The 27,352-nt window shown below is 36.1% G+C and overlaps 1 protein-coding gene across 1 annotated transcript in view; it reads right to left on the bottom strand.

Moving 5' to 3' along the window:
* Nucleotides 1–27,352, bottom strand: part of Col11a1 (collagen type XI alpha 1 chain) — a 209,152-nt gene that overhangs the window by 44,927 nt on the left and 136,873 nt on the right. The window contains exons 42-49 of the mRNA XM_055628241.1: nucleotides 25,022–25,129; nucleotides 19,656–19,763; nucleotides 18,880–18,933; nucleotides 16,763–16,816; nucleotides 16,213–16,320; nucleotides 5,830–5,883; nucleotides 4,153–4,206; nucleotides 2,813–2,866 (exon numbers count right to left, since the gene is read on the bottom strand). Coding sequence (XP_055484216.1) covers nucleotides 2,813–2,866; nucleotides 4,153–4,206; nucleotides 5,830–5,883; nucleotides 16,213–16,320; nucleotides 16,763–16,816; nucleotides 18,880–18,933; nucleotides 19,656–19,763; nucleotides 25,022–25,129 — 594 coding nt within the window. The remainder of the gene's footprint in view (nucleotides 1–2,812; nucleotides 2,867–4,152; nucleotides 4,207–5,829; nucleotides 5,884–16,212; nucleotides 16,321–16,762; nucleotides 16,817–18,879; nucleotides 18,934–19,655; nucleotides 19,764–25,021; nucleotides 25,130–27,352) is intronic.

Below are 27,352 nucleotides of genomic sequence, written 5' to 3'. Positions count from 1 at the left end.
CACTGGTGTGTGACGGAGATGTGGGAGTGTATCGTTATTAGCAGGACGTTGTGCTAGTTTACTCTCTGCTTATTCAAGAGTGCTTGGTCCAAAAGCATCAGCAAATAGCTCTGCCTGTCCAGAATTACCAAATGTAAATGCTATTAAGAAAATGTGGTGCTTATTTGTTGAAGCACTTCCCACAGATACAGGGAACTTTGGGTTGCTGTATTTGTACAAAAGGAATCATGGCTGACAGTTCTCAGCCTCTCTTTTCATTGCAACAGACTGATAAAAATTTCCAAACTAGAAATTTCAATGCAATCAGACAGAATCAATGATGATGTCAGAAATTTTATAATCCATAGAAAATTACATAATATTTGATTCTTTGAAAAGTTCAGATTAAGTTTTCCATCATTTTCTCTGTCAGATGGGATTTTTTTTAAAGGTAAACTATTGCTATATAATAAGTTTCCATTTAGGCAGCCATAGAAGGTAACAGTCACCCTGGGCACCTAGCTTACTGTCTATCCGGCAGATCCTGGCACACACTCACAAGTTTAAAAATAAATAAACAGCAAATGGATAGATTCAAGTCAAATTAAAACCTAGCAGTCAAATCAGTAGCCTTATTGAACATTATTTTGTTTGTAGGGTTGATCGTTAATGGCTGAGCCCTCTCTACAGCCCTTATTGAACATTATTAAAAGAATGAATTGGTAAATTGTTATCATATTACCTTTAGCCTACATGACAGCTGTGTGAAACTTCCCCCAAACTTCAAATGTCTGGAGAAAGTGTCTATTTTTGACTCTCATAGAAGACAAGATACAAAAAAAGGAAACATAATACACAAAAGAATTCACTTGGCATGTACCATCTTCAGGACATTGGTCAAGCACAGTGAATAGTCTAGTGAAACAACAGGCTATTCCTAACTCTTTGGGCAGGAAAGGGTCCTTGCAGTGTTTTCAAAGCAAAGACTCATGACCAAACCTTTGGCAGAGTACAGGGAATCATAAGAAAGAAGGGGAGTTAGTCTGATGAGGAAAGGATAGGAGCTCCACAAGGACCAAAAATATATGGGCACAGGGTCTTTTCTGAGACTGACATGCAACCAAGGACCATGTATGAATGTAACCTAGAACCTCTGCTCAGATGTAGCCTGTGGTAGCTCAGTAACCAATTGGTTTCCCATAGTGAGGGGAACAAGGACCATTTCTAACAGGAACTCAATGACTGGCTCTTTGGCCTCCCCACCCCCCAAGGGAGGAGCAGTCCTGTTAGGCCACAGAGGAGAGCTTTGCAGCCAGTCCTGAAGATACCTGATAAAACAGGAACAAATGAATGGGGAGGAGGTCCCCCTATCAGTGGACTTGGCAAGGGGCACGGTGGAGAGGAGGGAGGGACTGGGAGGGAATGAGGGATCGGGACACGGCTGGGGCACAGAGTTAATAAAATGTAACTGATAAGAAAAAAATAAAATACAAAAAAAAAAAAAGAAAGAAAGAAGGAAGAAGGGTAAAGCTGATAAGATTTTTCAAAACAGTGGTATACTGAACACTGATTTTGTTATGCTTTGTATGCTAAGACAATTAAATTCGATGAGAATTTTTCTTCCAATAACTGTGCTTGTTTCAAAATACAGCTTTCACTTTAAGATTATAAACAAAGCCCCTATAAACATTCGTCAAAGAAACTACGTTCTTTATCCACTAAGAACTGGAAAGTGTAATTTGTTTCTAATTTAGTAATTAATGAGCTATTTGAACAGTGAGTTATATGCAGTTAATTATAAATACAAGAGTCAGAATGTGAAGCAGAAGTAAACACCATATAACATAGTCTAATCTCATTACACTGCTTTTTGGAGAGTTAACTCACTTAATGAAAATAAATGAATTTAATTATAAAATAGAATGTTTCCAAAAGAATTCATAGCAGAGACTCATGTTTCAAGGTTGAGACAAAAACACTACAGCAATTCATTAATAAGTAGAATAGATTTGAAAATTTTACCTAATTTTTTCCTATATAATATTTTATGGAATGAATTAATTTTTTTCTTTTTCAAAACTGGCAAATAATTTTCTGAAATGAGCAAATGTCAATGATGGTTTTCTTTAAAATTCTATTAAGATGTGAGGTTGAATACATAAATAAGAAATCTAAGAATAATTTTGACATTTTCCAAAAAAAAAAAAAAAAAGAAGGAAGAATAGATCTTTAAGATGAAAGAATGTTTACAAGGAAAATGAGCTGTTCTGAGCACAGATGTTATGGCATATGCCAAATGCTTTGGCATGTGCTAGAGACAGGCTGAAGTGTTAGCAATGTAAAGGTGACAAAAATCAGTGATTAATTGTTTTCTGATGTGAAATACTCCTTTCCTCCCTGGATCAGTTGTAGAAAAGTGTTTCCTCTGTTTTAAGCACCAAGTGTCACTAATGAGAGACACTGTAGTCTCATCAGACATTCAGAGTTGAATTGGAGCTTGGCTTTGTCAGTTTCTAATAAAGAAACATTCAGCAAATCACTGTAATTAACCAAAGCTCAGCCTTCCCAGTTCACAATAGCAGATAATGATGACGCCACCACCACACTGAAACAGGAAATAATCCGCTTGCAGCATTCATCTCCACAGGTGTCAATACAAAACACACAACAGCCGCACTTAATTTCAATTTGTATAGGTTCTAAACTACATAACACTGAACATGTAAATATATGTCCGACACTCAGAACCAAACTCATGTTAGCAGTCTCTAAAATATACCCCACAATTATCAAAGCTTTTTAATTCTGGGTGTTTTAGCCATCATGCCCTTACCTTATCACCCACACCTCCAACTGAACCAATAGAGCCTGGAGGTCCTTGTGGTCCCTGCAGTGTAGAAAAAAAAATAGTTATACTTTCAATATAATGTTCAGGTCATAAACATATATCTAGAGCTTTCAAAGAAAGCATTATGTGCAGGAATACTGAGAAAAAAATTGAGTGGATAAAAAAGTAATGAATTTTTTCCTTCACTTATTACATTTACCAACAGCAAATAATTTTGTATATTACATCAGCTTTCAACTTCACCATGATTTGGGACATAAAAGCATAGAGATTTTCCAGATTTTATCATGTAATTGTTAGTTGAAAGCAAATCTCAAGCCCATGGAAAAATCAGGCCATTTTATGGTATGATTTTATATTGTATTAAATATTTTTATTTAATACAATGGTATGTATGGTATATTTTATATTGTATTAAATGAATCCATTTAAAAATAACTTAATTCACAGGAAAAAAAAAACTATTGGGTATTAAATTCCTTCAGGGGACTAAACCCCCACATCTTTTCCAATTTACTATCTACTGATAGGTTTTATTAATTTTTATCTGATAAAAATTAAAGGCAGGCATGAAAGAAAATAAATCCCTTCCAAAAGAATGTGGAAAACTGATAGCTTCATTTGTAAAAACATGAAGTCAGAAGCAGATCACACAGGCATAGTAATTTATCGAAGGCAAAAGTAGCATAAATACGTTATTCCATTTTGAAATTCTGTAATTTTCTGTCAGAATGATGGAGCATTTTTGAAGGGGTATGTCCTCTTTAAAGGACTGTGAAGAAACGGTTTCTTCTCAGTGAGAAAGGTACATAGATGCACTTATTTCTATGGATGCGTCACATTGAAAAATTCATGAGGTAAAGGTAAAAGCCTTTCTGTGCATACATAAGTAACAGGTGCTTAGAGAACACGCCTTGACCATACATTCAAAGCCAATTACAATCCTTTCACATCAGTGCCAGAGAGAAAGCTTAAACTTGAGAATCCAATAATGACTTACAGAACATTTATCAAATCCCAGATACAGTTGAAGTATACTGTAATGAACAATATGGTTTATCATGATCAAAATGATATTTTTCACCAACAAATATTTGTTAAGTGTGAACTGGCTGTCTATTTTATATTAGTGGTGATACATTCTTTAGAAAAACTACATTTCTCTATAATGAAGTGCCTTGGGTAGACAACTGTTGAGTTCTCAACTTCAAAGAATAAACCATGATGTGATTATCTCCACCGTATCTCATAAACCGTTTGCCAAAATACAAAGTAGGCACAGAAAGTCCTTCAGAATTAACTAGCGTACACTTCACAGTTCTTACATCAGCTCCATTAGGACCTTGAGGGCCTCGTGGGCCAGGAGGACCTGGTGGACCCTAGAAAAGACAAATAACAAAGTTTGCGAAGGTTACATACAAATGCGGTTAACATTTTTATATTTCAGGACAATTTAGATAGGCTTGTGGCTATGAAATGACAATCAGAAAAGCAGGTTAGGGTTACCAACCTGCAGAAGGAAGACAGAAACACACCAGCAAATGACCCCTCTACTCATTGATAGAAGTTTAGTTGGAATAACTACAATTATAGCTGGAACAACAATATAGTTGGAACAACAACCACAAAACCCTCCCCTACCAGTGGACTTGGGGAGGGGCATGCGTGAAGAAGGAAGAGGAAGGGAGGAATTGGGAGGGGAGGAGGAAGGGAGCTACAGGGGGGATACAAAGTGAATAAAGTATAATTAATAAAAAAATCTGCTTAATTTAATATCAAAATTGAAGCTTTTGTTAATCTGAGCTATTATCGCATGCTCAAGAGGAATGTATGAACTCACGGACCCAGAGCAGTGGGCCTAAAATTATGGACTTCAATGTGTCTGCTGCTGCTTTTGCATGTGACCTATTCAGGAATGTAGACTGTGTATTCCTTGCAGATAGATTTGCTGATGATAGGAATAATTTCCAAGTATATCATAAATTTGTGTGTTATTAAAGTCATTGAATTATAGCTGACAGCTATGAAAACTTCAAAATGTGAGTAGACTCCCATGAGCAGGTATAATTAACAAACTCAAATGTACTTTTGTAGATTTTTTTTTTTTTGCTTCATTTTGCTTTGTTTGATTTGTTTTTCTTTTCGTCATATTGGCCTTTCCTTGTATATCTTAGTTTTTGATTTTCTGGGATTTTACATGTTTATTGTACGTTTTTACTGTTTTTGTTTGAATTTTAAAAAGAGAGAGAGGGGGGAAATAGAGTGAGTAGGTGGGTGGAGCTAGTGGAGAGGGCATAGCATGATCAGAGTAAATTATATAAAAAATGTTCATTGAAATTACAAAATAAAATGTGTATTTTGAAGTAAATCAAAATTGTCACCAATGATGGAAGGATAGCAATTAAGAAACACATTTATCACATATCAATTACTTTGAGAAATTATTTTCTTATGGTATATATTTAAAAGTATATTTGAAAGGTTAAGTAGAAGTCTTAAACTAAAAAATTCCGTAATTTATACAAATACGGAACATTGAAACAATGTTATAGTTGATAATGCATTCTTCACTAAACTTAGAAATTGATATAAAGTACAATACATTTTATTCTCTTTCTATAGTTAATAATTATAGAAATCCTCTATGAATGCTATATATTCTTTATCTGTTCCACACAGAAGACTGAAGCAAAAAGACTCACAAAACACTGGTGTGACACTGTATCACATAAATGATTCTGACTCATTAAATGTGTGAACATTAAATGAACTCATTAAATTTGTGCACATGTAACATTATTCAGAAGTGAATGAAAAGACCAATATACCTGAAATAGAATCAACATTTGATTATTACTGATGAAGCATGAATAAGAAACAGAATTTAAGAGAGGGAGCAGCACAATGTTAAAATTGTTTCGTTAACATTGACAAATTGTAATGAAAAATGAGTATTGTGGTCATGCATAATATCAATGAATTTCTGGGATGTGCAAACCTACCATGGGTCCAACATCTCCATTTTCACCCTTTTCACCTGGTGGGCCTGGCAATCCCTAGAAAAACATATAATTCAAAAAAGTCATTCATGTATTTTAAAAGACACGTGTAAAGGATGGAGGGTTGTCTAATAATGGTAAAGGGATGATTGCTGCACAAACATGAGGTCCTGGGATCCTCACAACCTATGTAACACCAGACTCAAACACTATGTAATCTCAGTGTTTGCCCGGAGTGGGAAGGCAAAGAAAGGAGAATGCTGCCTATTGGTCTATTCGTCTGTGGTAACACAGTGGCAAACATTAAGATGTCTCAAACAGTGGAAGATAGGACCAAACCTGTAGCATTCATACACAATGAATCATGCTCATGTATGCTCACACAGCACACATTCACTACAAAGAAAAAAAGGAGATGCTTTTAGTCAATTTATAATAATAAGCAAACATAAAATTTAATAAGTATATAGGAATTAATATTCAGAGAAAAACACACATTGACATACTTATATTCAACTATTTCCTAGAAGCTATAGAATATATGGCTATATTTACAAGTAAATTTCATGTTTTCCATGCTTTGCACATATTTTAACTTGAGTTTTACCAAAACAAATAAATTAAAAAACAGAGATGAAATTTAATCTTTTAGATAGCAAGTCCTTTATTTTATCTTTTATCTAGTATTAACTTTTTATGCTTTTATATTCATATTTTCTATATTTATATTTTGTATTATCCCAAAATTTTTCTGTTGTTGTTTTAATATACACTTTTTTATTCTTCTTAATTTTTATTTTTTAGATACATTTTTAATTTTTATTTTTTATATTAATTACAGGTTATTTCTTTGTATCCCACCTGAGGCCACCTAACTCATTCCCTCCATCTGACCCTAGTTTATCAGGTCTCATCAGGACTGACTGCATTGTCCTCCTCTGTGGCCTATCAAGGCTGTTCCTCCCTCGGTGGGGGGGAGGGGGGAAGAGCCAGCAAATGAGTTCTTGTCAGAGACAATCCCTGTTCCCATTACTGGGAAACCCACTTGTATACCGAACTGCCAGGGGCTATATCTGAGCAGGAGTTCTAGGTTATCTCCATGAATGGTCTCTTGTTGGGAGTATCAGTCTCAAAAAAGACCCCAGAGGCCAGATATTTTGGTTCTGTTGCTCTTTTGTGGAGCTCCTGTCCTCTTCAGGTCTTACTATCTCTCCCTTCTTTCTGAAAATTTCCTGCACTCTGCCCAAAGTTTGTTTATGAGTCTCATTATCTGCTTTTATACAATGCTGGGTAGAGTCTTTCAGAGGCCCTCTGTGGTAGGCTCCTGTCCTGTTTCCTGTTTTCTCCTTCCAATGTCTGTCCCATTTGCCTTTCTGAGTGAGGATTGATCATCTAACCCAGGGTGTTCCTTCTAGCTCACCTTCCTTAGGCGTACAGATTTTTGTAGGTTTATCCAATATTATATGTCTAATATCCACTTATAAGTGAGTATATACTGTGTGTGTCTTTCTGTTTCTGGGATAACTCACTCAGGATAATGTTTTCTAGTTCGCACCTGCAAATTTGCCTGCAAATTTCATGATTTATTATTTTTTTTAATTGCTGAGTAGTATTCCAATGTGTAAATGTACCACCATTTCTGTATCCATTTCTTAGTTGAGTGACATCTGGGTTGTTTCCAGATTCTGGCTATTACAAATAAAGCTGCTATGAACATAGTTGAGCAAATGCTCTTGTTGTGTACTTGAGCATATTTTGGATATATGCCTAGAACTAGAATACCTGGATCTTGAAGAATACCTAGATCTATTCCTAATTGTCTGGCAAAGCTCAAATTGATTTCCAAAGTGGTTGTAAAAGTTTCTATTCCCACAAGCAATGGAGGAGGCTTTTCTTTTCTCCACATCCTCTCCAGCATGTATTGTCACTTGAGTCTTTGATCTCAGACATTCTGATGGGTGTAAGATGAAATCTCAGGGTCGTTTTGATTTGCATCTCCCAGATATCTAAGGATTTTGGTATTTTTTATGTGTTTCTCTGCCATTCTATATTCCTCTATTGAGAAATCTCTGTTTATTTCTGTGCCCCGTTTTTTCTTTCTTTCATTATTATTATCATCAGCATTTATTACAATGTATTCAGTTTGTATCCTGGCTCTGACATCCTACCTCTTCTCCCTCCAAACTCTCTTCCTTCCCTATTCTCTCTCTATGCCCCTTTCCTAGTCCACTGATAGGGAAGGTCCTCCTCCCCTTCTATTTGACCCAAGCCTTTCAGGTCTCATCAGGACTGGTTGCGTTGTCATCCTTTGTGGACTGGCAAGGCTGCATCCCCAATGGGGAAGTGATCGGAGAGCCAGTCACTGAGTTCATGCCAGAGAAAGTCTCTGCTCACCTTACTAGGAAGCCCACTTGAAGACTGAGTCTATGGACTCCATCTGAGCTGAGGTTGTCCTTCGTTGGGGTATCATTCTCTTCAGGTCCCCCAGGGCTCAGTTTTTATGGCTTTCTTTATCTCCTTTTGGAGCACTTGTCCATTCCAAGTCTTTCTATCTCTCCCTTCTTTCTTAAAATTCCCTGCACTCTGCCCAAAGTTTAGCTTGTGTCTCAGCCTCTACTTTGATCTCTCAATCACTAGAGTCTTTCAGAGACTTTCTGTGTGTACCCCATTTTTTAATTGGATTACGTGATTTGTTGCTTTGTAACTTCTCAAGTACTTTATATATTCTGGATATTAGCCCTCTGTCAGATATAGGGTTGGTGAAGATCCTTTCCCAGTCTGTAGGCTGTTGTTTTGCTCTGGTGACAAGTGTCCTTTGCTTTCCAGAAGCTTTTAAGTTTCATGAGGTCCCATTCAGTGATTTTTGATCTTAGCACCTGTGCTGTTGGTGTTCTGTTCAAGAAGTTATCTCCTGTGCCAAAGAGTTCAAGGCTTGTCCCCACTTTTTCTTCTAAGTGGTTTAGTGTGTCTGGTTTTATGTTGAGGTCTTTGATCCACATGGACTTTTATTTTGTGCAGGGTAATGAATAGGAATCTATTTTCATTTTTCTGCATGTAGACATCCAGTTAAATCAACACGATTTGTTGAAGATGCTGTTTTTTTGGTTTTTTTTGGTTTTTTTTTTCCATTGTATGGTTTTGGCATCTTTGTCAAAGTTCAAGTGTCCATAGGTGTGTGGGTTTATTTTTTGGGTCTTCTATTCAATTCCATTGATCCACCATTCTGTTTCTATGCCAGTACAATGCAGTTTTTATTAATATAGCTCTTTAGTACAGGTTGAGATCAAGGATGGAGACGCCTCCAGATGATCTGTTGTTGTACAGGATCGTTTTAGCAATTCTGGTTTTATAATTTTCTATTTGAAATTGAGAATTGTTCTTTCAAGTTCTGTAACTTGAAATTTCTGTAACTTGAGAGGGCACAAAGGAGGGGCCAACAGCTGGGACTCATGGGAAGGCACAAAGGAGGGACTACAGCTGGGATTCAAAGTGAATAAACTGTAATTAATAAAAATAAATTAATAAATAAGAAAAAACTTGTTTCTTATTTCTGTAAATTGTTCTGTAACTTGAAAATTCTGTAACTTGGAAGGGGACAAAGAAGGGTCTACAGCTGGGATACAAAGTAAAAAAAACTGCAATTAATAACAAATAAATTAATAAAAAAGAAAAAAAGTGTTTCAACAATGCTGGGTGTGGTGTAATCCTGTAATCCCAGCACTCAGGGAGGCAGAACCAGACAGGTTACTGTGTGTTTATGATCAGCCTTGTCTACAAAGTGAGTCCAAGAAAATCAAGGCTACAGAGAACAACCCTGTCCTTGGGAGAAAGAAAAAGAAAGAAAGAAAGAAAGAAAGAAAGAAAGAAAGAAAGAAAGAAAGAAAGAAAGAAAGAAAGAAAGAAAGAAAGGAAGAAAGGAAGGAAGGAAGGAAGGAAAATATTTCAACATTTGCTATGATACTCAAAAAGATACACATAGTATATACTCATATAGACCTATAAGAAATGATAAACATAAAGAAATCTATACACCTAAAGAAGATAAACAAGAAAGAGGACCCGGGGTAAGATGAATAATCCTCACTTAGAAAGACAAATGGGATGTGGATTGGACATAGGAGAAAACAAGTAACAGGACAGGAGCCTACCACAGAGGGCCTCTGAAAGACTCTACCTAGCAGTGCATCAAAGCAGATACTAAGACTCATAACCAAACTTTTGGCAGAGTGTAGGGAATCATATGAAAGAAGGGGAAGTTAGTATGACCTGGAGCGGATAGGCGCTCCATGAGAACCAAATATATCTGGGCACAGGGGTCTTTCCTGAGATTGATACTTCACCAAGGACCATGTATGGAAATAACCTAGAACCTCTGCTTGGATGTAGCCCTTGGTAGTTCAGTAACCAATTGGTTTTCATAGTAAGTGGAACAGGGACTGTTTCTGACAGGAACTCAATGGTAGGCTCTTTGACCTACCAACCCCCTCAAGGGAGGAGCAGTCCTGTGAGACCACAGAGGAGGATTTTGCAACCAGTCCTGAAGATACCTGATAAAACAGGAGGGAGGGTGAGATTGGGAGGGAATAAGGGAGCGGGATACAGAGTTAATAAATAATACAGGAAATAATACAGCTGGGATACAGAGTTAATAAAATGTAACTAATAATAACAAACAATAAAAAAAAAACAGGGTCAGATGAAAGGGGAGGAGGTCCTCTCCAATCAGTGGACTTGGAAAGGGGCAGGGAGGAGATAAGGGAGGGAAGGTGGGATTGGGAGGGAATTAAGGAGTGAAATACAGAGTTAATAAAATGTAACTAGTTGGAGTATCAGTTTCAGGAAAGACACCTGTGCTCAGAATTTTTGGTTCTGTTGCTCTCCTTGTGGAGTTCCTGGCCTCTCCAGATCTTACTGTTTCCCACTTCTTTCATAAGATTCCCTGCACTCTGCCCAAAGGTTGACCATAAGTCTCAGAATCTGCACTGATAGTCTGCAGAGCAGAGCCTTTCAGAAGCCCTCTGTGGCAGGCTCCTGATTTGTTCCCTCTTTTCTACTTCTTCTGATGACCATCCTCTTTGCCTTTCTGGATAAGGATTGAGGATTTTAGCAAGAGTCCACCCTCTTGCTTAGTTTCTTTAGATGTACAGATTTTAGTAGGTTTACCCTATATTATATGTCTATATGAGTGAGTATATACCGTGTGCATCCCTCTGCTTCTGGGATAGCTCACTCAGGATGATCTTTTCCAGATCCCACCATTTACCTGGATATTTCATGATTTCCTTGTTTTTTTTATTGCTGAGTAATATTTCATTGTGTAGATGTACCACAATTTCTGTATCCATTCCTCCACTGAGGGGCATCTGGGCTGTTTCCAGCTTCTGGCTACTACAAATAAAGCTGCTACAAACATGGTTGAGCAAATGTCCTTAGTGTGTAATTGAGCCTCTTTTGGGTATATGCCTAGGAATGGTATGGCTGTTTCTTGAGGAAGCGCTATTCCTAGTTGTCTGAGAAAGCACCAGATTGATTTCCAGAGTGGTTGTACAAGTTTACATGCCCACCAGCAGTGGAGGAGGGTTCCCCTTTCTCCACAACCTCTCCAGCATGTGTTGTCACTTGAGTTTTTGAGGTTTTGATCTTAGCCATTCTGATGGGTATAACGTGAAATCTTAGGGTTGTTTTGGTTTGCATTTCCTTTATGACTAAGGATGTTGAACGTTTCTTTAGGTGTTTCTTTATCAGTCTCTCCACACATGGAGATAACCTAAGACCCCTGCACAGATGTAGCCCATGGCAGTTCAGTATCCAGGTGGGTTCCATTGTAACAGGAACCGGGACGGTCTCTGACATGAACTGATTGGCCTGCTCTTTAATTACCTCCCCCTGTGGGGAAGCAGCATTACCAGGCCATAGAAGAAGACAATGCAGCCACTCCTGATGAGACCTAATTGACGGAAGGAAGGAAAAGAAGACCTCCCCTATCAGTGGACTTGGTGGGGGGGCATGTGAACAGATTGGAGAGGAAGGGAGAGATTGGGACAGGAGGAGGGAGGGAAACACAGGAGGGATACAAAGTGAATAAAGTGTAATTAATAAAGAAAAAAATAAAATGTAACTAATAATAAAATTTAAAAAAAGAAAATATTTCAACATTTGCTATGATACTCAAAAAACTCCATTATTCTAAAATTCTAAAACTTGAATAAAGAATAATAGCAACAAATTTGAGTAAATAATAATTAATTCTACTTACTGAATTAATTAGATATTAATACTCTAATGAAAAACAAAGTGTGTAAAGCCAATTATGAATAAATACACATATCATTAATTTATCTAAGGAATGTACATGTGAAATAGTGTGATTCTAAGATCCGAAATAATAGAAGCGGTAGGTTGTTTTTAACAATTTTAATGATGTAATTGTCTGTATCTATGCTGTAAAGTATACAAGATTATTTTTAATGTAGGTATAAAATTTCATATGAAATCTAATAAAGAAGTAAAAATGTCACCAGCGCTAAAAGCTAACCTTGTGATAAAGCTATTGACCGGAAGCCTTCAATGTAACAGCTGCAAGTTGTCAGCTGGCTCACAGGGAGGCATCCATGCTCTGTCCTCACACTGTGCTACACTGCACAGCAGAATCAGGGTCCACAGAGCAATGGTAGGCTGTTTGCGAAAATGACCTTTGATAAATTCACTATACTAAACTTACACTGTCCTGTTCTTCTATTAACCCAGGAAACAGTTTTTATGATGTTTTATTACTCTTGACTTCCAGGAAAGAAATTGATCCAGTGGCTATACTTGTAACTATTTTGTATGTAGCACACTTTCATTTTTCAAGAAGATGCTTTAATGTGAATTTTGTCTGCTTTTATTTTTTCAGTTGTCAGTATATCTTTTTCCCAAGGGGTTACGATTTTCTGTTAACAGCTTCTATAATTCTAATCAGATTTGAAAAGGAGGAGGGGGAGGAGGGCGAGGAGGAGGAAAAACAGGAGAAGAACTGGTCAGACTAAATATGGAAAGTCCCACTCTACCTAAAATTTGTCAGGGGTAAATCAGTAAAGGTTTAGAGCTAAGTGTTCTATCTTTACAAAATTTCTACATTAAGAAGTACAGAATATTCAGGAGGCAGTTGCATATGGATCTCTTTGACTTCAAGTCCAGCCTGGTCTACAAAGGAAGTCCAAGATAGCAAGGACTACAAGAGAAACCCTGTTTCGAAAAACAAACAAAAAGTATAAGACTCAAATACTTTAGTATGCAACTTAACACAGAGCTTAAGAAAAATGGCATAAACTCTTCCCTTTAGACCGTTTTCCTTAGAGTGGATTGAACCTTAAACATAGTAAAGTCTTGAAGCACCATACAAAATGATAATTAAAATGTTTTGGTTTTGCCCAGGTTTTCACATAATTTTAGTTTTGAGTGCATATCTAGATTAACTACACATCAATACTGGAGCATAGTTTTCTTTTACACACATTGCAAGCATGATTTTAAAGTCTTTTTATTTATGGATATGATCATTTCTATCATTTCACCAGAGTTGCTCAAAAAAGTAGCAATACTTCATGCCATGCCTGACTGTATTTTGAACAGATGAAGGCAGAATGTTCTTATTATTAGAGTTAACGGGGGCACAATGAATGCAATCCTCCTGTTGCAAGGAATAAATGAGCTAATGAAAGCCTTCTGTGACTCAGTCTTCACACGTCCTGGCTTTTCTCTGATTCATGGATGAAGCAGAACAGTTTTTGTATTTTTAGTTTAAAATCATCTGACGTGTAAGGGATGAATACAAAACGAATTCAGTACAAGAATCTACACTTGCTATGTTTATATAATTTTATGAGAACATACTTAATATACGTCATATATTCACAATTATATGAATGTTTTATATAAAATAAATAATAAATTCTAAGTTTAAACTCATTTAACTTAGACATAAAGATTTGTTATTTATATTTATTAAAATTGCTAATATTTAATTTTCCATGAAAGCTAAATTAAACAAAGGAAACCCAGTTTTGAACATGTCAATTATATGTTCATCTTCAATTTGTTTTAAAATCTTTATGAACAAATGTATCATTGTTTAGATTTTTATATAAAATTTGTTCTGAAACTTCATCAAATATGATACTTTCTATAATTTTCATTGATTATAATTTCATCAATTATTTTAGTGATTCTATAAATATGAACTCAACATCTTCAACCAGGAGATCTATACTTCAAAGTTCAATTTTAAAGGATTGAGAAAAATCAGTTAAATTAGTGGGAAAAGGAAATTAAAACAGTTACTTATTTATTGGCAGTCTGACTCTAATTCCTACTTGTTATTTTTAAAAAATGTGTCACTTTTCACACATGTTAATAAGCAGCATTCATGACTATACTTATGAGTATCTAACTAATTTAAAAGATTTAAACAGAAACAAAAGGAAAGAAAAACAATCTTGACATTAAAAAAAAGAAGAGATTAGATAGAAGATCAATCCCTACTTAGAAAGACAAATGTTATGGACATTGGAAGTAGGAGAAAAGAAGAAGCAGGACAGGAACCTATCATAGAGGGCCTCTGAAAGACTCTAGCTAGCAGTGTATAAAAGTAAATACTGAGACTCCTGGCCAAACTTTGGACAGAGTATAGGGAATCATATGAAAGAAGAGAAAGTTAGTAAGACTTGGAGTGGACAGGAGCTACACAAGGACCAAATATATCTGGGCACAGGAACTTCTCTGAGACTGATTCTCCAACCAGGGACCATGCATGGATATAACCTAGAACCCCTGCTTGAAAATAGCCCATGGCAGCTCATATCCAAGTGGGTTCTCTAGTAAGAGGAATAGGTACTGTCTCTGGCATGAACTCTGTAGCTGGCTCTTTGACCTCCCTACCCCCCGTGGGAGGAGCAGCCTAGCCAGGCCAAAGAGGAAGACATTGCAGCCAGTCCTGGTGAGACCTGATAAGCTAGGGTCAGTGGAAGAGGAGGACCTCCCCTATCAGTGGACTTGAAAAGGGGCAGGGAGGAGATGAGGGAGGGAGGGTGAATTGGGAGGAAATGAGGGAAGGCTATGGCTGGGATACAAAGTAAATAAACTGTAATTAACATAAAAAATAAAAATTTAATTAAAAATAACATGTTCACAAGTAATTCTTCACTGGCTATTTTTCAATAATATTTATATTGTAATTTATAATACTGCATCACAATGTAACTGACACAATATTATCATAAGATATTTAATATTAAAAATCAATATTCGTGTGATTTTATTTCTAAACATAAAAATTACACATATATTTATCTCACTTTTTTCTTTTTTAATATTAATTTTATTTTTATTAATTTCAGTTTATTCATTTTTTCTTTTTCTTTTTTCTCTTTTTAAAAAAATTATTTTATTTTATTATTTTTTTCTTTACTAATTACACTTTACTCACTTTGGTGGAGGAAGGGAGGGATTGGGACAGGAGGAGGGAGGGAACCACGGGGGGGATACAACGTGAATAAAGTGTAATTAATATTTATCTCATTTTTATATAATATTCTACAACTTCACAAAATTTTAGGTATTGTGATTTAGATTGTTCTTGTTTAGAAAAATTACCAGTGTGACAAAATTAATATCCATATAGTACATGAATGTCATTTAAAACCAAGCTATCATCAGAGAAGCAATAGGCAGGTATGTAACAGTCAAGTGGAAGAAGATAGATAGGTGCTTCGAAGGTTTGCAAAGACCAAAAATCATAAAGTGGAAAGAGCAAAATAACTGGGAGGATGAATTGGGTACAATGCAATGCTCTGCATGAGAAGTTTATGATGAATTTGGTATAGAAGTATTCTACCCTTTAGTGTTTTTCAGTTTAATAATTTATTTTTTCAAATACATTTCATAAACTATAAAATTAACATTTAAGCTATTTTCTTTGAACTACTATCTAATTATTTTGTCTATTTTTTAAAATGCTGCTGAAATCAGTCTGCTACTTCAAATTCTTTTAAATATTGTTATTCATCAGAAATACTAATTCCTCTGAAGGATTATTTGAAATAACTTCTTTTAAGTATTACAGCTACAAGACTGTGGTTCACTTTTTAAAGCAAAATGGCAATCGAGGTATAGTCGGAAGTGTCAGAAACAGACAACAAGCAGAGGCATATTCAACTGTATAATCATAATTTCTAATGAAAAAGTACTGATTTATTCTCTCTCACACACACACAAACACACACAAACATACCGCGCACAGTGGGCACAACACTTATTCTTACACAGAAAGCAGAAAGGATGCTTTATTTCTCTGCTTTTGAAAATCTAGAGTTAGAAGTCAGTCAAAAAAATGCAGAGCCTTCTTACCTGAAGACCTATGGGTCCCGGAGGTCCTGGAAAACCTCTTGCACCCTCATCACCTTTTTGTCCAAACATTCCCTGTTGTCCTCGGGGACCTGCCTCACCATCACCTCCCTATAGAAAAGGAAATTACTAATCAGTATTGGAGAAGACCTTCTGATACATAAACATGCAGCCGTTACTAATCTGTTCAAATCATATCTACCAAATAATGACAAAGGAGACTCAATTTCCATTGCATTCACAGGCTTTCTTTGTTTCTGAGGTTTAGTTAATTTTGATTTGATCATCACATGAAATAAAGTAAAAATGGTCCAGGAGACAAATAATGTACACATTTACATACGAGATATTAAATGATGTTCCTGTGGTTCTTATTTAAATGGTGCCACATTAAAAAAAAATACAGCTAGTTATATTGGGTCACTTAAATGTGACTCACTGTTTAGCATACAAATAAACTTATTACTGCACAGTATTACTAGATTTATAACTGACAGTTCATAAATTTAATCAGTGAGCTAAATTGGTGGAACAAAGATGAATGAATACTTACAGCAATTCCAGGAGCACCAACAGGTCCTTGAAGACCTGGGGGACCAGGAGGACCCTGAAGTGACATACAAATCAGAAATTTAAAAATCAACTTTCAAAGGTATCAACTAAATCAAAAGAAACACCCCCCCCCCGCACAACCCCTCCAAACACACAATGGCTAACCAAGGCCTATTAAGCATCTCTACACTCCTTTGGAAATAAAAAGACAGTATTTACATGGCTTTGTAATTACTAAAGCAAACATAATTTTTTTTAATTCCTGCAGACTAATACTTTGTATATCATGTTTATATATGTCAAGTTTAAATTGGTATTTATCCAAACTCTAAAATGATTCCCCTATGAATGGTGTAGATTTCTAAGAAGATTTTCCCACTAACCTAAGCCAATTTCAAGACTTACATTTTTAAATGTTTTTAAAAATTAGATTTCTACAGTGATTATATATATATATATATATATATATATATATATATATATATATATATATATATATATTATATGGAGCACAAGGATTTTTGTTGTTGTTGTTTAAATTATCAACAGGACAGAGTGCCTGTAACCTTATGGGAGAAATGGGAGATAGAAATATCTGGAAGCGACAGTAATTCCACAAGGAGACAAACAGAACCAAAAATTCTGGGCCCAGGGGGACCTATAGAGACCAATACTCCAACCAAGGACCTTGCGTGGAAAGGACCTAGCCAATAGGCTGCTCAGTTTCCAAGTGGGTTCCCTAATAAGGGGTACAGAGGCTGTCTCTGACATGAATTCAGCGGCTGGCTCTTTGATCACTTCCCCCTGGAAGTGCAGCCTTGCCAGGCCACAAAGGAAGATGATGGAGCCAGCCTTGACGAGACCTGATAGGCTATGGTCAGATAGAAGGGGAGGAGGTGCTCCCTTATCAGGGAACTAGGGAAAGGGCATAGGGGGAGAAGATGGAGGGTGGGTGGGAGAAGACGAGGGAGGGGGCTGCAGCAGGGATACAAAGTGAATAAATTGTAATAAATAAATAATCAACAGGATTCTAAGATGCTGTACTTAAAATACATTGATATAAGAAGTTCAAGAATTTCTATGTATACCCACGTGTTCCATATTTAAGTGCACAAAACTATTTTGAACAATAGGTTCCATCGGGTATTATGGGTCAGCCATGTGTAAGAACACATGCATTAATTAATCAAGCTTTGCATAAGCAGCATCAGATATTGTTCTTTTAACTTTCCTGTCACCTCACCACAAGCTGGAGTCACACGAAAAGAGGAAACACCAGTTGAAAAAAATGTCCCGACCAGATTTTCATTGTGCAAGCCTGTGTGACATTTTTTTTAAATAAATGATTGAAGTGGAAAGGTTCAGCCGGGAGGGGGCGTGCTACCACTGAGCCTCTGGTACTGAATGGTGTAATAAAGCAGGCTGAGGAATCCATGAGGAGCAGGCCAGTAAGCAGCACTTCTCCGTGGCCTCTGCACCAGCATCCTCTTCCAGGCCCTGCCTTAAGTCCTGGTCTGACACCCTTTGATGATGGACTGTGATTCTGAGGTGTACGGTGTCAAAATTTAAATAAATTCTCTCCTGTCCACCTACGTATTTGTGTGATTCTGAAATTTAACCGATATTTGTCATTGCAGAAAAAAACAAAATTCAGCTTTGCAAATACACGCTGTCCTATCTGGGCTACAGTAAATATAAAACAATTATAACCTTTATAGGGTTGTGTAGATATGTATATATGCATATGTATATATATATATATACATATGCATATATACATAAACACATCTGCATTTAATTTATTTTGTGAGTGTATGTATGTGTGTGCTCTATGCGTGCTACAAGCACATTTGCATAGGTGAAGAACAGAGTAAGAGGTCCTATTCTAGTGTCCTCGCTTCCTGAGCTAAGGCATCACCCCAAGCCCTTATACTACATATTGGGATAAAAGTTCCTTTGCTTTCTATGGTATTTCCATTTGAATTCACACTGTAACAACTACCCTGACAAAAAAATATCTGCTTCAGCTAAATGTTACTATGAAAAAAAAAATAACCTCGTCATGGATTAAGGGAATGGTGCCCCCTCGCCCCCCTTGCCAAGTTGTAAGGAACTCACGTTTTCGCCTTTGTCACCTTTGCTGCCCTTTTGGCCTGGTTCACCAATTTCACCCTGTGTTTGAAAGATGTGTGTTAAAGCTCATCGCCAAATTATCATATATACAATCTCATTATTATCATCAAATTCTAACATTTCACCTTTAACTCAATTACATGCAAGTATTTAAAAAACATGGTTTCAATGTAAAAGCTCTCTTTGACTCTGGTGTTTTATAACTGACCAATACAAATATTGACGTATATACAAATAAGCAAATGATAATCAAAACCACTTTTTCTCTCCAAATTCTCCAAGACTATAGGAATATTATTTTACAAAATTCCTACAGTTACAATAAAATCAGAAACTAAATTGAAATAACAAAATCCTACATTTTGTATAAAAAGTTGAGAACAATTACTTATATGTTGGTAAAAAGGATTAATAATGTGACTGTGGACTATTCTTACTCTTACAGCGTAAATTATCGGGACTAGACATGGGCTAATAATTACTTCAATTTACAGTACTTTAAGAAAAAAAAGAAATATAATTTTTAAAAATATGAAACTATTGTTCTCATATTATATTTTCTGTTTCTATGATATATGCTGTTTTATGGAGGACATGTTCCTTCTGAAATAATACTTTTGAACCCATAAAAGATATCAAAATTTTAAAAAATAAAACCACAACTCTCCCACTTAGAATTTAATTTTGACTGATTGGATAGTTCCTAAGAAAACACTTAATATTATTTAATAGGATACACTAACACGAACAAAAACACCAACCTTGTCTCCATCTTCTCCAGGAGAGCCAGCAGGTCCAGCAGGCCCTGGGAGACCCACAGGGCCTTGGACACCATCTCTACCTGCAGGACCTTGGGGACCCTTTTCTCCCTGTATTAAAAACACATGATTAAGTTACTGTAAGAAATCCATAAAAGTTCTATATGGTTTCAAAGCTAAACACACATGCACAAATGTGCCCAAGGGCATGCGAACACCCATGTGCTCACACCTACACATGCCAAAAGATAGTGTTTAATCCTTCTGGGAGACAAATTGCAAGCTGTGAATAGCCAACAGAAACAATCACGCTCACTCTGTAGGTAACTAATAATGCCAGAAAAACTTATGTCTCTTTTAATAATTTATCAGTCTCTGGCTACACTCTATTAAATTTATTACATGCAGCTGAGAAAAAAAATAAAAAGAAATACTTTTAAAAAATATTTTTTTTTTCCCAAACAAATCTTTGCAAATCAGATGGCTACTATCTGTGGAAACCCTCTGAGCCTACACCTTGTCTTCACGGCACTAATGAGGTAGCTGTTCAGCAGATATTAGCCTCAAATGTACATAAAACTTTATGTTATGCTTTATATGCAGCTAGTTCCCAGTTTTTACAGGTGTTTTGTGGATTCTATGAGTTTAGGTATTTTAATCCATGTCTGCTTTTTCTGATGCCAAACCACATGTGACAGCTTTCTCCATCTCTTTGTTTTCATTTGTGCCCCTCTGACAGTAGCATCATTATTCTACTTGTAAACTTATGTACAATGAAAAGTTATAGATTTGATAATAAAAAACAACCTCTATTGCCATAAGAAGTATGCTTCAGGCTTTAAAATAAAAATGTATTTTCCAATGCTAGAATTCCAATCAGCTTTGCAGAAGGCAATGTTCTTGATTGTATTTGTTGCATTAAATAAGAAGCTACAAGAAATAGTATTGCCTTTCTATCACCCACTTACCCTCACAGTCTCCTGACCCTTCTTTATACTCATGTATGTTTATGGTTGTTTTTTGTTTTTTGTTTTTTTGTTTTTTGTCTCTAGATACTTCTTTAAAACAATAGTTTGTGGGCTGGGTGAGTGACACATGCCTTTAATCCCAGTACTCTGGAGACATTGGTAGGCAGATCTCCTTGAGTTTGAGACCAGCCTGTTCTACAAAATGAATCCAGGACAGCCAGGGATCTATTACACAGAGAAACCCTGTCTCAAAAGAACAAAAAACAACCAAACAACTAATCCAACAAAACAACAATAAAAATAGATTGGTAGTGCTTGGTATCAAACCAAGACCCACCTTGGTAGGAACCAGGCTACTTTCTGATCATCACCTAACTTACTTTCTAAGGCCATTTCATTTTTCTTATTCATTGAAACCTCTTGTCAAATATTTGTGTTCTGTCGCTGAGCTACTGAAATGACTTGCTGCCTTCAGACCCTCATTTGTCTTGCCCTTCTTTCCACTTCGCTTCTCCACTACCAGAAAGGAGCCAGTCAGGTCATACTACTTACATCAATGGGTGAATTTATTTAGTTATCATTCATTGCAGTGAGCATTTGCTTCACTGTGAAGCTTGGTGATAACTGTTTGCTTACAAAACTTAGAATTACCTAGGAGAAGGCTCTGGGCATGTCTGTGGGGATGGTCTTGATGACATTAATTGAGGTGGAAATATTTGCCCACCGAGGCTGACACCATTCCTGAGTTGGTGCATTCTAGACTGTTACAAGACTGAGAAAGAGAGCAAAGCAGTAAGCGAGCATCCGTCTTTGTTCTCTGCTTTTAATAAAGATGTAAAGTGATCAGTTGCCTCAAGCTCTTGCTGCCTTGATTTCCATACTATGATCACTCGTGCTTTGAACTGTGAGTTAAAATAAACCCTTTCTCTTGAAAGCTGCTTTAGTCGGGGTATTTTATCACACAAATAGGAAATGGAACTAAAGTCACTACATTGACCTAGTTCCGACTGGGACCCAAAGACATTTAATAAGAGGAACAAAGTAGCTCTGCTACAAATATAACTTTTGTTACTGCTTTATTGCTAAATTTGCACAATTTGATTTTTACCACAGTTTCTAGACTTCATCTCTGTTCACTCAAATGCTCAAATATATTTCTTATCGTCAATGTTATATCTATTTTTATCACAGTCTGGATCACATGATGATGACTATTGTAACAGTGATGGTTGTTTAGTGGAAACATCACAGTTCTCTCTGATGCTTTACAACTGTAACTAACTGCACATTGTCTTCAAACTCCTATATTGTTTTCACACAGGGGGAAATAGGCTCTGATGTTAAGAACTTAATCTTAATTATGTACTAAATAAATGAGAGAGCTGAGCTCTCAACTCAGTGCTGCTCGGCTAAAAATCAGCAGCCTATCCAATTTCAACTTTAGCTGCTTCCGTTAACTGTTTTTTTTTTTTAATTCTTCCCTTCTCATTTATGTTATTTTCATAAGAAATAAACAAATGTATTTGTTTATCTAATCATGGTATTAGATACTTCTTGAGATTCACTGCTAAACTGAGATAAGCCACATGCACAGGCTACGTAACTTAATAATCCACTTCCCTTTGTTTGAGGATATAGTTGTCCAAAGGGTCAAAGACAAGTTTTCCACTCTGTTTTGGTGTTTATCCTGCTTTCATTATCCTTTTAAAACATTCAACAAGAGTACCCTTCCTTGTCTCTTGCAGACAGGATACCCTCCATCCCTCTCACCCTCTTTCTGTGTGTGTGCTCAGAGAGCTAAGTATACCTACGTGACTTCATCACTACTGGTCTACTTTAATTAATGTTTTAAATTAATCTCTCACAACTAATATCCATGTTGAGTCGCTATGGTTTGAGTCTTGGTCTCTCCATTCTCTCTCAGCATTGCATCAAGTGAGAATGAAATGCTTTGGATTTAAAACTGCTATTCCAAATGTCACCACAGATTTGCAGTCTGCCCTCACCATCCTACGATTATAAAATACACCTTTCTATTATAGAAAAATATTTGGAACTAGTTTCCCCTGAAATCCCTGGCTCCTATTGTTTAATTCACTTTTAGTTAATGCATTGATTGACCTCACTTTGTTTCATATTATCTTTATCTCACATTAGTACAGCTGCACTATCAAAAATTACATAATTAACAGCACTTCTCCATAATGCAAAGAGGTGGCATTCATCTACACAAATCATACTTTTCTTTAAGAATCTGTCTCCCAATCAAAATATTTCTCCCCAAATGATCAGTTGGAAGAGGTTTATCTTCCCTTTCCAATCCCACCTCCAAAAGACACTCATCTGAGTGATAATTTGGAGATTACATTTCAGCCAATTATCATTATAAACATGTATTCTATACAGTTCTAGATTTTGTTTTCCATGTATGCTGTTTCGGGGTGCTGGGTGGTTGGGAAGTGAACTACGACCTTGACCTCCACATTATCTATCTTGGCTTCTACTGCATGTAGCTTTACAAGGCTTTTCCATGGATATTTGTGGTAAATTGATCACTGCCCGAAATACATGCCGAAATTTTAAGCAAGCTGACTTCTTCCTGAGTAAACTAGCTTGCTCATTGTCTACCAGTAACTATGTGGTGAACATAAAGTAATATAATATGAATATCTGTAGCTGTAGGTGTGGAGACATGAGGGAGCGTAGCTGAGCAAGGATTTCATGGTCCCGCTAGCCGTGATATCACCAACTGTCAAAACTTGTAGGGCCTTTAATTCTTAAATAATTTTTCATCTTTCTCTCTAAATTAATTTTTAAAATACTTGACAGTGCTTTTTTAACTTTATATTTGATTCAGCATTTTACTTTATAAATCAAATATGTATTCAATTTAAATCAAGGTATTGAATACATTATCATCCTAGAACTTACAACTTTCAATTTGTGTGCAAAGTAACAAAGTCCCTTTTATCTGTATTCGCCCTTCGCTGCACAAGTTTTGGATGGCCTACATTTCTTAATTAGCTAGAATCAAAGACACTGAGCCCATTTCCTCTATCTCTTCCCAGTGAACAATAGAGTGTAAAACATACGGCCTTAGAAAAATTCTCAGCAAAAGTATACAATATGCATTTTTTTTATAAAAACAAAAGTTATATCCAACAGTGTCAAGGTTCCTCTGAACTTTCTAATTAAATTACAAACAAACAAACAAAAATCAGCAGAACTACCGTGGTCTCAAAGTGCTCCTCCAAAAGCATGTTGAAGGAGACACTGTCTACACAATGATTAGAAGGTGGGTAGGGCCTAATGAGAGGTGATCGGTCCATGAGAGCAAAGAGAAATTAATGGCTTAGAAATGGGTTGGGTTCATTATTTCAAATGTAAACAGATATAAAAGGGTTTTGCACACTCTCTCTCTCAGACTTCCCTTGTCATAGAAGAGTATAACACAAGGGCCTCCTGAAATGAAGACACTTCATTTTGGATTTCTCAGCTTCTATACCACAGAATGGTATATTACTATTCATTTTCAATTATCCAGTGTGGTATTCTATCACAGGATTGAAAAGCCTGAAGCACTTAAATATCGGTACGGGGTAATGAAAAAAATCTTCATGGACAATGAGTGTAATTTTATTTCTAAAACCAAAGACAGTAATTAACTGATAGCAATATTTTAAATTACAAGTTCAAACTCATACCTTACAGGAAAAAGTGTTTACTTCTATTTTATGTGGATCATCACACCTTTTAATCCACACTGACTAAATTGGTGTGTGTGTTCATCTTTAAGGATGAGCATATGCTTTATAAAATTGAATATGACCAAATTAAGGACAAAAATAAAAGAAACAAACCTAATGAAAGAATAAAGTCTACAGTAATTTAGATACAAAATTTTTAATTCTAATACACATGACATGAAATAATCAGATGTTTCCCATCCCACTCACCACAGACCAAAACTCAGATCACATGAGAAGCTCAAAGGCGCCCTGTGGGGCACATTTATGAGCCACAGAAATATCTGAGATGGAAGCTGTATTCTAAGAGGTGTAAAAAGTTCACTTTTTTTAAAAAATTTACAGCAATAAGGTATATACAGTTTAATCAAAACTCTCATTTTGCTTTCTAAATGAGCAAAATTAGAAACCTTTTAACTTAATAACATTCCACTCCCTTGCAGGTATCAGGGCTTCATAACTTGTGGGAAAATGCCATTTTGTTTAATTGAATTTCAAAGTTTTTTCCATTGTAAGAATACAAGGAGCTGTCTTCATATGCCAGGCACATAGGCGGGGAGAATGCAGTGAGGTATGAAGAGCTAATATTCTCAAATAAAAAGTAATCATGTGTGCTGGCTGGCAGTGTCATATATTTTCTCTCAGCATTACTTACAGGAGCACCTTTTTCTCCAGCTGGACCAGGGGGGCCCTGGGGACCTGGACGCCCTGGCAAACCAATTGGGCCTGCTGTGCCTGCCGAGCCCCGCTCTCCCGGAGAGCCCTAGAATGTAAGAATGAGGATATCTTGATATTAATAGTGAAAACAGATGGTGCTGTGAGAATGATTTATTTAACAATAAAAACATAACTAGTAAAAAAAAAAAGAACTGTCAAGCTAAATTTGAGAGAATTTTAATAACTCAAAGAAGTAGCTATCTTGACAAATTTAAAGTTCTATACCTAAATTAACTTTTATCCTTATTGGTATTACCTATATGAAAGCATCTGTTGGACCAGACCTAAGATATCACTAAAAGCAAGTATAATGGGTAAAATCTGAATGGTAGGAAAACTACATGACTTGGAGGATTAAGATGGAACAACTATTGCCCTGCATTGTAGTGTAGGTTAATTAAATAATAATAATAATAATAATAATAATAAGAAGAAGAAGAAGAAGAAGAAGAAGAAGAAGAAGAAGAAGAAGAAGAAGATAAAATTCCTTTCACTCTGCCCGTCAGTTGGCCATCAGGCTGGAGAGGACAGGAACTCCACAAGAAGAGCAACAGAACAAGAAAATTTGAACTCAGGGAACTTCCCAGAGACTCATATTCCAACCAAGAACTATCCATGGAGATAACCTAGAACCCTGACAATGCAGCCACTTCTGATGAGAACTGATAGACTAAGATCAGAAAGGAGAGGAGTACCTCCCCTATCAGTGGACTTGGGGAGGGGCATGCATGCAGAAAGGGGGGGGAAGGTGGGACCTGGAGGGGAGGAGTGAGGGGCTTATGGGGGGATACAAAATGAATAAAGTGTAATTAATAAAAGTTAAATAAAAAAATTTTAAAAAAAGAAGTAGCTATACCCACCGCATGAACGGTGAAATTCTAATTACAGATTCAACTAGAGGTGTTGACATCAGAAAACTCTGGTGAAATGAAAAGTATGCTAAAGTTGTAGTTTCTGAGATGGTAGCTTTGAAAACCTGAGTTCACAAAGGTATGCAATGTTGTATAAAATACGTATCCGGTATTGAACCTTGCATAGTTTTCTTCTTGTATCATGAAGGATTATTACTGCCTGAAGTGCTTTCTGGTCTTAATTCAAAGTTTCTAAGTATTTTACTTTCTAAATCCAAAAGTTGAGCTTACATGTTCTAAAATACACTTTACTATATAAACACACTTTATATAGTAAAGTGTATTTTAGTGAAGACTTTGGAATTTTTGCTCAGAAAGAACTCGTAATTTATCTTGTTTCTCTACCTAACACTGGTCTTGTTATTAAGAGTATGAGAAATCTCACCAATGAAGTAGGAGCAGAAATAGTCTGTGATCCGGTTCTTGAAATATTTAGTATTATGATGTACCCATAAATCTTTACAAAATAATTATCTGACAACAGGATTACAATTGATTTTAGAAAATTATATCTGGGCAGCTCTATACTTAAAAGACATATAACTTTCAGTAGTTAAAAAACTGAAAGTTGGAAAGAGTCTCAAAGATTAGTACGTTCTATTGTGCCACTAAGGTCACTTTGGTAGGTAGGGGACAATTTATTCCACATAGCATCATTGGGTCTTTGTGTCTTGACAGTGACGGTAATGTATCAAAAATGTTTAACTAGAAATAACACGCAGAAAAAACAAAAACCAATCCCCCCTCAAAAAATGCCCCCCCAAAACAGAACTATCATTTTTGTAATTTTTAATTTAATAGCAATGGACCGTGCAGTTTTTATTCACAATGGTTGTTTCTTTTTCTTTCCTCCTACCAACAAAGCCTCATACTAAATATCAGCCACAATAGAAAATATATTTTCATACATTTCTAAATTTAAAAAGAGAATATGCTTTTCACAATGTGACATTTAAGCCTTCTACTCAATTTCTTTCTTCTGTGTTCTGAGCCCCCCTCTTCTGCAACCTTTACCCTTAAATATTGCAACATCTTCCTATTGTTCATGTAATGGTAACAAAAGGAGAAGCCCTGGCATTGGTGTGTGTTCTTGGACCAGTAAGGATAGGGACTTTTTCTCTAACCTTTATACAGAAGAGGATACAAAAGAACATATATTATCAGTTACTTTCCTTGCTTGTTTCATATTCAAGGGAGATTTTGTAAAGCATAAAAGAGCAGAAGATAGATAAATCATCTCATCAGCCTTCAGTGTAAGTGGAGCTCACTGAGGAAAAACAAAAAACACAGGCAATTCCTTATGATCAAACGGTGTGTGTGTGTGTGTGTGTGTGTGTGTGTGTGTGTGTGTGTGTGTG

The sequence above is a fragment of the Psammomys obesus genome, unplaced genomic scaffold (assembly GCF_907164565.1).
Source record: "Psammomys obesus unplaced genomic scaffold, mPsaObe1.curated_primary_1811, whole genome shotgun sequence".
NCBI classification, from domain to species: Eukaryota; Metazoa; Chordata; class Mammalia; order Rodentia; family Muridae; genus Psammomys; species Psammomys obesus.
The sequence above is the reverse complement of the archived record's forward strand: the minus strand, read 5'-3'. Positions and strand labels throughout refer to the sequence as shown.